The 15,667-nt window shown below is 40.4% G+C and overlaps 1 protein-coding gene across 1 annotated transcript; it reads right to left on the bottom strand.

Moving 5' to 3' along the window:
• Positions 1 to 1,257: 1,257 nt before the first annotated feature.
• On the bottom strand, positions 1,258 to 2,128 carry LOC112848274 (C-type lectin lectoxin-Thr1-like). The gene is made up of 3 exons (XM_025911848.1): positions 1,753 to 2,128; positions 1,499 to 1,593; positions 1,258 to 1,375 (listed from the first exon to the last, which is right to left on the bottom strand). Exons 1-3 carry the CDS (start codon positions 2,123 to 2,125, stop codon positions 1,280 to 1,282), a joined length of 564 nt encoding a protein of 187 aa, XP_025767633.1. The 5' UTR covers positions 2,126 to 2,128; the 3' UTR covers positions 1,258 to 1,279.
• Positions 2,129 to 15,667: the final 13,539 nt, after the last annotated feature.

Genomic DNA, 15,667 nt, shown 5'->3' with positions numbered 1-15,667 from the left:
TTTTCCCCAATTCTGTTCTGATTTTTGGGACAATCAATTGTATGATATTGTGCGAACGAAGGCTGTATTGGTTGTGGTTTTTACACATATAAACACATAAATAAGATGGAACCAGCCCAAGGAGAGATTTATAGATAAAGATCAACCAGTGGGAGAGTCTGCGAATATGCAAAGATGGACATTTAGCAGCAGCATACAAAGAACAATGATGTACACGATTTCCATAGCCAGTAATAAAACGTAAAGCACAATGGTACACAGTATCCAACCTCTTTAGGTAGTGGGCAGGTGCATTCATAAAAAGCAGGTCACCATAATCCAATAAAGGTAAAAAAGTTGCATGAATCAAGTGTTTTCTCACTTGGAGGGAGAAACAGGATTGATTTCTAAAAAAGTAACCTAGTTTTAGTTTTAACTTTGACACAAGCCTTTGAATGTGAGTTTTAAATGACAAATTCTGATCTATAATGATCCCTAGATACTTGTAAGATGTGACCATTTCAATTTCAGTTCCTTGAATTGTTTTAATCTTAAGAGACGTAGCTAACAACTCTTTGCCATTTGAGAATAACATGAACTTGGATTTCTCTGGATTTAACACCAACTTAAGTTGAGTTAAATGGGACTGAACGACATCAAAGGCAGACTGCAGAAATTGCAGGGATTGTGCTACTGAAGGGGATGAACAATAAATAATTGTATCATCTGCATAAAGATGAAATGCTGCATTTGACAAATTATCACAAAGGTTGTTTATGTAAAGAGAAAATAGCAATGGCCCTAATATGGAGCCCTGCGGAACTCCTTTGGATACTGGGAGAAAAGAGGAAGAAGACTCAGCAGCATGGACACACTGAAAATGGTTTCAAAAGCAGTGTAAAGCTGAGTATATATTATGATTAAATATTATTATTTCTAAAACTGTGTTTTAATGGTAAATAGTAAATGGACTAATTAAGTGCTTTTGTACTCTGAGCACTCAAATCGTTTTACACAGCTTTCTATGCTCTAAGTACTTTCTATCTAATATTCACACTCTGATGGAACATCAGAAAGTCACTTGGGGTTAGTATCTTGCCCAAGAACATTTGACATGCAGACTGGAGCAGACGGGGATCAAACCTCCAACTTTCCAATTAGTAGGTGACCTGCTCCATCACCTGAGCTACAGCCACCACAATATATAAAAAAATTCACAGTGCTCTATGCTAATCTATTAAAGTACATTTATCACCCATATTAATCTGTTCTCCTGACTCTTTTCTTTTCAACCACTTCCTCAAGGCTCCTTGGTAAAAACTCTTCCATCAATTTGTTTTCTCCACTTTAGATGAAAAACAGCAGTCGTGTTATAACTCCTTAGCTTCTGGCTCATCTATTAGACAAAAAAACCCACTCATATTTACATTTACTATAGCAAAGCCATGAAGGTTATCATGCAATATATGATATACTAATAATGAACTGCTCTTTATTAACAAAGATCTGTTTGACTTACTTGCTCCAAGATGTCTGCTTGCACCGAAGGGTTATTTAGATCCAACATTGAGTCCTGTGGGCTGATCCTCAGCTTAATGAAACTCAGCTTGTTTCCTAATATAAACACATGTAAACAGAGTTAGTGTGAATCATATTTGCAAGACTTTCCTTCATTTTACACATTTCTGTCATTGAGAAAAATGAAGATAGATAAGTTTTGCTATTTGAAATATCAATGTTATACTTAATGTTCTAGTAAAGAGTTTCACTCACTGCACTCACAGATGAATGGATTTGTTTCTGTACATGCCCTGTCTCCCCATTTACCAGAGTTCACCTTCAACAAAGCAACACAGTTTTGGGTGCCAACTGTCGAAACAGCCATGTTTGCTCTCCAGTATCTAAATGAGGAGTCAGTCTGGTCTGACCACTCCCAGGAGTCTTTGAAGAGGCCAACATACACTCCATAGCCACTGGCTACTTCCTGAACTATCTGGTACTCAGCATCATTCCTTAGACTGGTCAGGTCTGTGTAGTGTGTTCTGCAGTAATCCCGAGCAGCAGTCCAAACCATGCCTTGTGTGTTAAGGATGTACTGATCTGCACCTTGTTTTGTCGCTGTAAAGTAAAGTAAAATCAGCTTCATTGACTTTTCATTTCCACAAAACAGTTAAAACATTTGCTATGTAGCATTGGTCCTCAGGTTTCAGCCAAGAGTGTGCAGTGTGTCCTGTAGTATGCCCGAGAATCAAAGCAAGACAGTTTTTCATGTGTTGACAAGGTACTGAACTACAGCTTATATTGATAAAAATAAAATAATTATTTTTCAATTAAATTTTTAAATATTTCTAAAGAGATTAGGGAAGTGATTAAAAAGGATAATTAAGCTTTGACAATAAAAAATTGTCTGGAGGTTTCTTCTTGTTTAAAGGGAGTTTTTCCTTCTAACTTTTGCCAAATGCTTTCTCATAGTGGGTCATCTGTATGTTGGGCTTTTCTCTGTGCTATTGTTGGGTCTTTACCATACAATATGAATGCCTAGGTGACTGTAGGTGTTATCTAGCACTATATATCCAAGCCAAGTTCAATTACAAAGCGCTTTAAATACAGCTAGTGCTAACCAAATTGCTTAACATTTAGGATAGAATAAAAATAACAAAATAAAATAAAATAAAATAAAAAATACATAAAAACAACAATAATATTAATTATTATTATTACTAATAATATAAACAAGTTAATAAAAATATATATTTTAAAAACAGAAATGCGTAAAATTAAAAAGAAAAATTAAAACAAACTCCCATACTGTAACCAAAGAAAAGAGGTGGGTTTTAAGAAGTGACTTGAAAATGGACAGTGAAGAAGCCTGACTTTGGCAGTGAATACCAAAACTTAGGTGCTGACACAGCACAAGCTGTTTCCAGCTGATCAGCTGACCTGAGCCACTAGAAGTGTGAGGACAAATATAAGAGCTCAGAGAGGTCAAGATCATTTAAATACTTAAAAACAAACAAAATAATTTTAAAATGAACAAGGGAGACAGTGTAGTGAGGCCGAAACAGAGGAAATATGATCTCTTTTTCATGTACCAGTTAAAAACTGTGCAGCTGCATTTTGCACCAGCTGGAGATGGGACAACAAAACAGAGAAAGTTACAATAATCCAGTCCCGTTGTAATTAACGCATGGATTATAATTTCGAAATCCTGTTTCAAAAGAATATGTTTGACCAGCTGTCCAAATTTTAAAAAAAGAAAAAAAAGCTGGATTTCACCACTGCACTGATCTGCTTATCTAGTCATAATCACTGTCCATTTTGACACCGGGGCAGGTGACAAAATGTTTCATGTATTGTGCAAGACTGCTCAGAGCTACAGCAAAGGACCCACCGGTAATACCTGGACCAAAAACCACAACTTTAATTAAAATGAAGGATGTTTAGCGCCATCCAGATTTTACTTTATCGAGGCACTTAATTAAAGATTTCATAGAACTGATTCTTCTCGTTTTAGGGGCACATTACCTGGCAGGTCATCACCATAAAAATGAAAAAGCACAATGTGCACATTCGTGCTTTCTAAAATCTACATATGGGCAAGACACTTCACCCGTTGCCTACTGGTGGTGGTCAGAGGGCCCGGTGGCGCCAGTGTCCGGCAGCCTCGCCTCTGTCAGTGCGCCCCAGGGCGGCTGTGGCTACAATGTAGCTTGCCATCACCAGTGTGTGAATGTGTGTGTAAATGGGTGGATGACTGAATAATGTAAAGCGCTTTGGGGTCCTTAGGGACTAGTTAAAGCGCTATACAAATACAGGCCATTTACCATATATCAGATTCATGATCATTATTATGCAAATTATCCTGATCATTGATCAATGGTCACGAATACTAGTCGAGTACTGGTCTTATGACTGAGACTTAGGCCCCCTCCTCAGTTCAGTGACTGAACAAGTGTCTTGGATAAGTGATGAAATGTTTCACCCACCCTAAAAACTACACCCAGATGAACATAATCAACTTTCTGAATCAAAAACCACGAAACACATGCATAAATCCAATGTGTCTAATGAGTGTTTGTATGTTTGTATCATACCAGCATGAAAAAAAATGACTCACCATCAAAGCAAATGGAATACCGTTGGTATTCACAGGAAACACTATTCAGCATCCCGTCTTTGAAAATTGCGCAGTTGTAACCATTTTCTGAGCTCCACAACAAATAATTTTTTTCTCCTTCTTTGTAGAAATCATCACCTGCCAGAGACCAGTGCCACCTGAGGGTCGTGCCCTTTGAAAGCCCAATCCACACAGCATCATCATATTTATCTTTGACGGCTTCGAGGACAATTTCCATCTCTCTCATGCCATTAATAGTGGCCAGGTCGAACCATTGCTCCCTGCAGATGCTCTGTGCTTCAGACCAGGTCTTTGGTGTTTGAAAGAAGACAAACTGGGGCTGGAGGCCATGGGAAAATTGAAAAGACAGCCCTGTGGAATAAAAATCATCCACAAATTAAATACTTGATGGGCATTGTAAGAGCAACTGCTTTCTGTAAATAGATCTTAGATAATCACAACAAGATCTGTGTCATTCTAAGTAAACAAGTAATTAAGGATATGCACTCTAAAATTTACAAGAACTGCTGGCTTTTATTCTTTTTTTGGACTTTTCAAATGCAGAGGTATGTCCAGCTGACGAGTGAAAAAAGATCAACTTTTTGACAGTTAGCAACACTGACCTGACAGGAGCAGAATTAGATGCATGATCCTTTCCGTAGCTGTCATTCTGTGGCAAATACTGGAGAGCTGGAGAACCTTCAGTGTCTGTCCAGGCTGGATTTGCTAGAGCAGTATCACGTATGCTCTTTTTCTACGCTTTTAAACATGAACTGATTGCTGTACATGGTCATGCAAATGTTTCCCACTCAGAATGCAAAACAGCACTGTTTACTGGAGTTAGTCACAGCATTACAAGGAAAAACACTTTGTAGTAAATCTGTTCCAAAATGATCGTGTTGTAATCCTTTAGCTTTTATAATTATATTTCCAAACATTAAAAGACAAAATTTTTTCTTATTTGTAGAGTTCCATCATTTTCTGCTGCCAAGGTGGAGTCTTTTTCACTGATGGAAATTCTGTGCAAATTACTTCCCAAAAGTGTACTGAAGCAAAACATATCAGCTAAAATGCTTCTGTCTTAGCATTCTGTATATCTTGGTCATGTTTTCATTTTGTTTTTCCTAGTTAAAGATTTTATAAATACTATCATACACCGGACCGATCTTAATTCCATAAATAATTTTAATTTCTCTGTATGAAATTGTGATTGGCAAATGGTATCCATCCAACAGAACAATTCATACTATAGCAGTTGGTGGAAGGCTTTTTCAAATTCAGAATTATCATTTTTAAAATGGACTGATTCTGTGGAATTATGTATCTTTTAGGTATGTTGCTATAGTCACAAGCTGCTAGGAGTGTCATGTGTTGCTGTGTGGCAGTTTTAGACACAAAATGCAGAATTCAGGTTTGAACTCAAAGCAGCTTTATTGCTGCTTTTCTGAACTGCAAAAAGTGACAGGAAGAAACAGGGGGTTTAAATACAAACCAGTTAATCAGGAAGATGGAAAATATCAGGGAACAGACTAACAGGGGAAACTAAACTGAACACAATACACAAAGGAGAAGAGACTATCAAAGTAAGACAGGAAACAGAAATAAATACTCAGATTGCAAACACACAACCTTGATGCAGGGAAGGAAATAAACAGAGCGAGGAGACTGAGGAGAAAAGAATCACTCAACACTTCAAGCACAGAGAAACCTGACAGACATGGGGAAATGAATGGAAATAACAAAATAGATGAGACAACGACAGAAACAGAAATACAGGGTGATAAACTGAAAACAGGAAATAACAGAAAGGCAGACTAAACACTGAGACACAAGTAAACTGGAGACTGGACACAGGTAGACAGGGAAACAAAGACAGAGACAAGACTGACTAAATACATCGGTCACTAGGGAGGACACACAGACACAAGACAAAGACTGGACATGAAAGGGAACTGACTAACTCATCAAGGAACTAGAAGTAGAGATAAAAAAAATTCAGGTATTAGGAAAACCAAACCTGATACTAACTGGTACATAACCTAAATATTTATTCATATATAACTCCAAAAGACAGAATCGTGAGACTATAACAAAAAACTCAAACACTGGGTCCAAACCCAGGGATCCTAACAAGAGCAATTCCCATGATGCACTAAGCAGTTCCTCCCCTTCCACCTCTTTTCTGTTTGTGTGTGTACACTAGGGGAAATACTTATTTAATCAACTCAATTCAATTCAATTTTATTTATATAGTGCCAAATCACAACAAAAGTCACCTCAAGGCGCTTCATAGGTACAGAGAAAAACCCAACAATCATATGACCAGTGTTGGGGAGTAACGGAATACATGTACCGCCGTTACGTATTCAGAATACAAAATATGAGTAACTGTATTCCGTTACAGTTACCGTTTAAAAAGGTGGTATTCAGAATACAGTTACTTTGTTGAAATAAATGGAATACACGGCGGTACTTCCCTGTTTCATATTGTCGCGGGTCAGGATTATTTGGGTTTGTTTGACAGCTACGTTCTGTTGTTCCAGGCGGCAGCGTTACGGTTGCCATGGTTACAGGGTGACGCTCTCTCTCTGCGTGTTTCCTGGGTGAGAGAGCGCTTTTTTGTTGTTGTTGTTGTGCTAAGCTAAAAGGCAGAATGCTACAGGCATAGCTCTAAAGCATGTAGCCTGATGGGCAGTGTAGTCTGTGCTGCAGGGAGAATGGACTGCCATACCCGTTATGTGTCTGTGAGCGAGGGAGGGAGAGAAAGGAAAAGTCCGAGCTGTCACGGAGCAAAAACGGGAGCTGGAAGCATGTAAATATAATAATAACCACTGCAGCCAAGAAGAGTGCCTGAGGAGCCCATTTGTAAGTAAGCTATTAAGACTCAACTGTACACTGTGTTCGTGTTTTCCTCCGGAAAAAATAAGTTCCGTTGGAGAAGCCTTTCAACGCCTCTCTCTGTCTCCCGCAAGCAAAGTTGACCCAGACAACAAAGTAAAGCTAGTTTTCGGCTACCAGCCCGACAGGGAACCGGACGTATTAGCCAGAGGTCCCTTTACTACGTTTCGTACTACGTACCTTCAGTAACAGTAATAAATCACAGCAATAGGACATTCATGTAGTTGTAAACAGCATGATAATATATTAAGTATTCCAAAGTATTCAGAATACGTTACTCTCATTGAGTAACGTAACGGAATACGTTACAGAATACATTTTGGGGCATGTATTCAGTATTCTGTAGTGGAATACATTTTAAAAGTAACCTTCCCAACACTGCATATGACCCCCTATGAGCAAGCACTTTGGCGACAGTGGGAAGGAAAAACTCCCTTTTAACAGGAAGAAACCTCCGGCAGAACCAGGCTCAGGGAAGGGCGGGGCCATCTGCTGCGACCGGTTGGGGTGAGAGAAGGAAAACAGGATAAAGACATGCTGTGGAAGAGAGACAGAGATTAATAACAGATATGATTCGATGCAGAGAGGTCTATTAACACATACTGAGTGAGAAAGGTGACTGGAAAGGAAAACTCAATGCATCATGGGAATCCCCCGGCAGCCTACATCTATTGCAGCATAACTAAGGGAGGATTCAGGGTCACCTGGTCCAGCCCTAACTATATGCTTTAGCAAAAAGGAAAGTTTTAAGCCTAATCTTAAAAGTAGAGATAGTGTCTGTCTCCCGAATCCAAACTGGAAGCTGGTTCCACAGAAGAGGGGCCTGAAAACTGAAGGCTCTCCCTCCCATTCTACTTTTAAATACTCTAGGAACAACAAGTAGGCCTGCAGAGCGAGAGCGAAGTGCTCTAATAGGGTGATATGGTACTACAAGGTCATTAAGATAAGATGGGGCCTGATTATTTAAGACCTTGTATGTGAGGAGCAGGATTTTGAATTCAATTCTGGATTTAACAGGAAGCCAATGAAGGGAAGCCAAAACAGGAGAAATATGCTCTCTCTTTCTAGTCCCTGTCAGTACTCTTGCTGCAGCATTTTGGATCAGCTGAAGACTTTTCAGTGAGTTTTTAGGACATCCTGATAATAATGAATTACAGTAGTCCAGCCTGGAAGTAATAAATGCATGAACTAGTTTTTCAGCGTCACTAAGAGACAGGCAACACGTTCTCACTCCCTAAGCGTAACATTTTATGCTAGGTGACAAATCGTCAACATATTACGTTTTCGGGCACCCAACGCGTTCCTACGTGATGACGTCGGAAAACTGCGGACACATGAGAACCGTTTGGACTCAATCTACACATCTTCGCTTTTTCCCTTAAAATCGCTTGGGAAAACACTATTTCACGTCATTAAAGTGCTGGTTAAGGTTAGGAATGAGGTTATGATGCAGATCTCCTTAGAATAGTACACACTCACGAGACACAGCAAAAACAGGCTGCTCAAGGTGAAAGCAGAGCCCTACCTGCACCCTGTGTGCTCTTTTACAGCTGGTAGTACAAAACACAGTGACAAAAATGTGACAACAGCAACATTTAATTTAAGGTGTGAGAAGTAAATGCATCATAGAAGCTAAAAAGCAGGTGCTTCTCCCTACATTTGTTTAAATAATTTACAACTGATTTGCATACGGTTGATGCCACAAAAACACAAGAAAGAAATTCCATGAGATGCTTTACATCTAAGAAAGACTCAAAAGGAACCTCAAATGGTGATTATATTTTTATTACCTGAGCTAATGCGAAAGCTGTAAAACACCATGACTGAAAAAGAGAAGCACACATCCAGGAAAATTGTGCTGTAACCACATGTTGGTTACAGCACGTTGAAAAGGTGAACTTAACAGTTAAGGTACAGTCCTCCATACAGCCTGTACACTTTGTCATAGACGTAGGAGGACTGAAAAATTAAGGTGTAATTATAAATAAAACCAAAGATGTTAATTGAGTCATTTGATTTAATCAAAATTATTTTCAATCCATTGATTAACAGACTCACTTTATCTGTATAGTGCCAAATTACAGGTGACTCTGTAATTTGGCACTATACAGATAAACCTGATAAGGGGTCCTCTGATGGTGTGTGTAATGACACTCAAATGTTGAAATTATTTGTGTGTCATTTTACCATAACCCTTACTGGAGAAAGGCAGTTTGGAAATTTAAATGAGATTACAATTATTGTACATTAGTCTGAAATCAGTGCTATGTAAGTGGCTTTAAGAACACAACCTGATTTGAAACAGGATCTAACATAAACATTCTCTCCCTGAATATAGCTCTTAGATATTAAGAGAATATGTCACATGACATCACAGGATGAAAAAAAATGTACTTTAAAATGAGCTCACTCTTAAAACCTTACATTGTGTAACACTCATGAATGCACACACATGTACAGAAAAAAGATAATGAGAGAGAGCTGTTGTATAACTTTCATCATCATAATGCACTTTTTTTAACACACAGTTTCTGACAAAAAACCCAGCACAAAAACAAAAAACACAAAACACCAAATGTAAGCCACAGAACATACTGCTGAGTAAGACTCAAGTTTAATTCCAAGTCATGCTTTAATTCCAAGTCATGCAAGGTGGTTGGCAAATGTCTGTAGCGTGACTTTGCTGTGACCTGTCAATATCTGGGATGTGTATAGTTATTAGAAAATGCTTAACCTTCTAGGACCTGATGTCCATGTATGTGGACATCACATTTTGGGTTGTCTAGACCACAATACTAAATGTTATTCTATAAGGGCCTGATATCCACCTATGACGACATTATACTGCCACCTGGTGGTGACAGAAGAGTATTTCTCATTACACGTTAGATTCAAGATGGCCGACAACACACCCAGAAGTTCATATGGCAACTCCTGAGCCACACTTCAACCAGGTTGGTTCCTGGCTGATTCTTGTTCAGACATGTACAAAAGTGTTCAATGTGTGTTATGGAAGTCAAATTTTACAAACGTTACTAAAGTTGCTAAACATGTGGTACACATATGTGGACAGAGGGACTTAGTTTTGTTAGCTTTTGTTAAGTGGACAGAGGGAGTTATAGGTTATCATAAATGCTAGCAACATGTGATAATGAAATTGTATTTTTGGTTGATTTAGGTAGAAAACAACAGGTTACTACAGTTCAAGCAGATATAGCATGTTTTATAAATAAAATCTCCATAGTTTTTTTTTATTTGATTTGTCTCATGATGTTTTTTCCAGAGTGTTATTCTCTCACAAAAGTAATGGAGTTACTGTGGTGGACGACTTGTCAGACATTGACGATCCCGTGGGGGATGCTGAATATCAACCCCCACGACAGGAGCTAAGCAGCAATGAGGAGGACAGTAGTAGGCGTGAGGACCCCATTCCACAGCCCTCTCAGCTTATCAGGGGACATAAACGTCCCTGTGATGAATATGAAGGATATGAAGATTCATCACAAAGAAGAACATGAAGATTGTGACATTGACAGATCACGCACGCCCAGACGTCACTCTTGGAAGAAGAGACAACACCAGGATCAAGCAATCAAAAACAGTCCAAGAAAGGGCGTGGGATGCTGTGAAGAATAGAAATATTTTCCTGCTATTATTTGCTGCTATTAGTATAATCATCATTAACATTTCATGATTGAGAGTGATGTTGCATTCAGATGCATTCAGATGTTCAAATATATTGGTATTATATAAGTCTTTATTATAGGTCCAAGAAGAACCACTTTAAATTGTTGAGTTGAATCTATAATTTAAAGGTTTTTGAATGTTTTTATATTCTTACACATAGTCTTCAGTAGGTGAGAAACTGACTGCATGGACAGGAAATACACGTCTGCAAGGCATGCTCTTGCAGAAGTGAAAATGAAAGCAGACTCTGACTGCGAGTACTGTGAGTAGGATATGAAACTTTTAGTAGAGGCTTTTGATTAAAACATTTATTCAGTAGATTACATATATAGTTCCAGTTAGGTTATTATATGTAAGGATGAGCCTCTGTTCTGGTGAAAGGTCAGAAGTGTAACGGGTGAGATGTGAGAGCATTTAAGGGCGAGACATACACATACAGACACATATAGCGAGAGAGGTCTCGACACGTACGCAGTACACAGCATGCACGCGCCCCCGCACGTGCACACACACACAGACTCATTTAGTAGGTAAGAGTTTATGACTGCAAAGTTGTGCATGAGTGACATTTTGTGCAGAACGTGGACCTGATGTTCCAGAAGATAAGCGACAGCGAGGATGGAGACAGGAAGCGTCTGCCTTCGAGGCGAAGATGATGTTCTGTTTTAGACTATGTTAAGAGTCATTGTGGTTTTGGAGTGACGTATGCTTTGTTTAAATCTGCCTAGCAACAGAAAAGGGGGCTGTACTATCTTAACCCTATAAAACCGTTGTCTGAATATGGTAAAGCAGTTCAATACTGATTGGGTTGTTGAACTCACACATGTGTAATTCATTAAAATGCCGTCTAAATTGCACACGCCTGGATCTGGATTTATTTATGGATTCCTCTCTCAACATTGAACCCTAACAATGCGATGGAAAGCTTCTCCGCTAACACCAATCAATCAAGCCCACTTTGAGCATTAGGAAGAAACTGTGCAGGACAGAGAGGGCTGGACCCCACTGGACTACATAGAGCAGTATACTGATAAAGCTTTGATGAAAATGATTGCAGACTGCTCTAATGCTACGTCACTGGCTAGAAGTGGGGAACCCACTTAACACATCAACTGATGAAATTAATCTTTTTTTTTGGTGCCCGTATTTTGATGTCTTGCGTACCATATCCTGCAATTAGGATGTACTGGTCCAAATCCTTGAGATTCCTTGGCATCACTGAAAACTTCACTCTTGACAGATTCTTCAGACTGAGGCAATCACTCAAAGTGCTCATTGACAATGATGTTCCAGAAGATCTGAGATAGTGGTGAGGCCTTTTCTGAACCGCATTCTGAAAGGCTTCAAATCTCAGGCTCGACCAGAATGCTTTTCAGTTGATGAGCAGATGATTCCTTTGACAGGAGCTTGTCCATGTCGACAATATCTGTCAATGAAGCCAAACTCAATGCGCATAAAAAACTATGTTTATGCAACAGCAGATGATATTGTGGTATTAAGTAAGTAAGTAAATAAAGTTTATTTATTAAGCGCTTTTCATAGCTTTCCTTTAAAAAGCAGAAAGAAATGGACACTGCGGATGCTAATGCACTTTATAAGATAAGATAACCTTTATTACTCCCACATGAGGGAAACTTGTTAGTTATAAAAACTATGAGAAAAAAAAAAGTGTCACGGTCCTGGGTCGGTGACCCAGTGTTTTGAGTGTCTTGTCTCTGAGTTTTTGTATTATGATCTTAGTTCCCTTTGTTCCCCCAGCTTATTCTTTAGTCTAGTGTCTTAGTTTGGCTTTCTTGTATTCTCTTTAGTTCTCTGAGTATTTAGTAGCTGCCCTCTGTGTCTCTTTGTTGTTGTTCTCTGTGTTTCTTAGTTGCTCTGTCTCCCCTAGTCTAGTTTGCGTCTGTGCTACTTCCTGTTTTACTTTGAAGGTCCATGTCTCATGTGAGTGTATCCTACTTTGCTCCCTCGTCTCGTCAGTTCTGATTTCCCCCAGCTGTGGTCCCCTTCTGTGTCTCATTCCCCTCGTTATTTCCCAGTGTATTTAAGCCCTGTGTTTCCCTGTGTCAATGTCGTGATCTCCCTCATGCTGTGTGTGTGTGTGTGTGTGTGTGTGTGTGTGTGTGTGTGTGTGTGTGTGTGTGGTGTGTGTGTGTGTGTGTGTGTGTGTGTGTGTGTGTGTGTGTGTGTGTGTGTGTGTGTGTGTGTGTGTGTTATTTTTGTTATTTTCCAGTTTAGTTTAGTTTGCTTTTGTATGCTTTCCCCAGCCAGCAAATAAAGCTGTGGTTTTGAGTTCATCCCTTGTGTCTACGAGTTTGCGTTTGGGTCCTCTCCTGCCTGCACACAGCCGAAACATGACAAAAAGAAAGAAACTCAGAATGAGCAGAGCTGCTGTAACAGGGTGGCACACACTGGGGGCGCCGGAAGTACCAAAAAATGGATCTGGCTTTAGCCAACAGCTGGCTACTCTACTGCAAAAGCCTTACTGTATGTGGCACACCAAAGAACATCATGGAGTTCCTTGAATTTTGCATGGAAGTGGTCATGACCTTCTTGGCTGAGCATGCCAATGACAGCTCTGAATTTTCAGCGCAGGAAGATGACCCAGATGTGTAAGTCCAAGGGGAAAAGCATCCAGTGAAGGCAGTACCCCATGTCTCGTTCTGCAGGAGGGCTAATGCACATCTGCCAGGGGCGCCGAAAGTGAAGAATGCAGCGTGTTGCAGAACAAAAGACTGCTCAGGTAAAACTCAACTGAAGTATGTTACATGCAAGGTGTTCCTCTGCTTACAGGCAGATCGCAACGGTTACACAGCCTTTCACACATAGGTGTTCCCATGTTTTGTTTTGTTTTGTTTCTTGTTTGTTTGGTTGTTTTGTTTTTAGCCATCAAAATTGTTGTCTGAAGGCCAAGAAAGATGCCCAATGGATTTACTTTACCAAGTGGATAATCACGGCCTTGCTGTATTGGTCCATTTGATCAACCTTTGTTATTATTTTATTTTAGTTATTACGCGACAGACATGACTGGGGGATGGGGGAGGGAAAGAAAAACAGAGGGGAAGAGGGACAGTGACAGAGGGCACTTAAAAAAAAAAAAAAATCACCTGGATCCCCTGTTGAGAGGAAAAAAAGAGAAAACAAGCAAATAAAGACGCAACACAATACACACAACATCACTGCAATAACCTAAATAAATTTAAGTAACAGTAAATAGTAAATATTGAATGTATTTGTGCAGCACCCAAGACTGACAGCGCACAATGTGCTTTGATGTAGCAGCCAAGAAAGGTGCCGTTTGTGTCTGTGAGCACCTGTGGTGTACACCTGTGCGCATACCTGTGTGAGCGGGCGTGCCCGTATTCAAAAGGTTTCTCCATGTAACGATCTCCTAGAGGGTTTGGGGAGCCAAAGCCCCGTCCCCCAGGGCATGAAGCAGGCATGGAGGAGATCCAGGCCACTAGAGCGCGAGAGCCCAAGGAGGACCAACGGAGGGGAAACCGTGCTACCCTCCTGGAAAGAACTGAGGAGAGCCCCAGACGTGGGGTCACCCAGCAGCCACAGTGCAGAAGCCACAGGGGCTCTAGTGACACGGCCGCAGGCTCTGCCGGCAGCCAGCTGTGCCAGAGTGGACCAAGCCCCAGGCCCAGATGTCCGAGGGCCCCCCAGCCCCAGGATGGGGCCCGACTGAACCACGGCCACCTGGCCGCGCCTGTCATGACTGTGTGAAGGCAGGCAGGAAAGGTGGACCCAAGAGCAGGACTCACGGAGGCACAGGTGGACTCTAAGGCTACGTTCACACTGCAGGTCTTAATGCTCAATTCCCATTTTTTTTTTTTTTTTTTTTTTTTAATCAAATTCAATTTTTTTCTTGTCTGGTTGTTCACACTACAAATAAAATGTGACAGCATACGCGCTCTAGTGTGAGCAGTTCACGGCCCTCAAAGCGGTCCGCATGCGCAAAAGAAGACGTCACACACAACGCGCTCTGTTTAGACCCAGACCAAACAGTATTGTTTGACTGATGGCCCTTAATATAAAGACTTGTTTCGGACTTTACGTTTCCCAATTTTGCTTTAAGTTATAAAGTTATTTTGTTATTTACATATGGCCTAATAATTATCCTTATTGCTGTTTTAGAGAGGAGCGGTGCTTCAAAGGATAGCTGCAGATTTCTGTCAGAATCTGCAGATTATACAGTACAAATAAAATGTTCACATTTCTCCAACGTTGTCTTCCCAACAGTTTCACTAATATCTACACTGGATGTCCAGGAAGCGTTCACGATGTCTTCTCCGGCGCTGATAATTGGCGTCTGTCTTGTGTCAGTGACGTAAAAGACGGATTTATTGCGACATGACCGTTCAAAAAGCAGTCGCTTTCTAAAACATCAGATATGTATCGGATTTAGTACCACATACGAAAGTGACCTAGGCCGGATTTGGAAAAAAATCGGATTTGTGCCATTCACACTGTCATACCGTGATCGGATATGGGCCGCATAGGGTTAAAAAAAGTCTGATTTGATGCGTTTTCGCCTCCAGTGTGAACGTAGCCTAAAACACTCGGCTTTATTGTGGGATTACAGACTGAACAAAGAACTAACTAAACAGAAAATAAACTAGTAAGCAGGCAGGCAAACAGAACACACAGGGTGGTATGAAGGACAACGCGACACTGACACAGAGAAACACAGGCCTTAAATACACACTGGGATAATGAGGGCATGAGACACAGAAGGGTAGCACAGCTGGGAGTAATCAGGGCTGATGAGACAAGGGAAGCAAAACAACACTGACATGAGACACGAACCTTCAGAGTAAAACAGGAAACACAACACACATGCAAAGACACAGGGCGTTTATCAATATGCGTACTTGTGCGTACTTGCGCACTCGTGATACGTCATCAGTCGGAGACCAAGTACTGTTCCAATTCGAAGTACGCATCAAGCCGAGAACGCGAAAAAGTCCCGGATGTGTTCTCGAT

This window comes from Oreochromis niloticus, linkage group LG11 (genome assembly GCF_001858045.2).
Source record: "Oreochromis niloticus isolate F11D_XX linkage group LG11, O_niloticus_UMD_NMBU, whole genome shotgun sequence".
In the NCBI taxonomy this organism is placed as follows: Eukaryota; Metazoa; Chordata; class Actinopteri; order Cichliformes; family Cichlidae; genus Oreochromis; species Oreochromis niloticus.
The sequence above is the reverse complement of the archived record's forward strand: the minus strand, read 5'-3'. Positions and strand labels throughout refer to the sequence as shown.

Coding starts and splice junctions, on each gene's coding strand:
- LOC112848274 (XM_025911848.1), bottom strand. CDS start 2,125: ATGAAGCTGATTTTACTTTACTTTACAGCGACAAAACAAGGTGCAGAT. Junction 1,594..1,752: donor TCCATTCATCTGTGAGTGCA/GTGAGTGAAACT, acceptor TGTTTATATTAG/GAAACAAGCTGAGTTTCATT. Junction 1,376..1,498: donor AAGCAGACATCTTGGAGCAA/GTAAGTCAAACA, acceptor TTTGTCTAATAG/ATGAGCCAGAAGCTAAGGAG.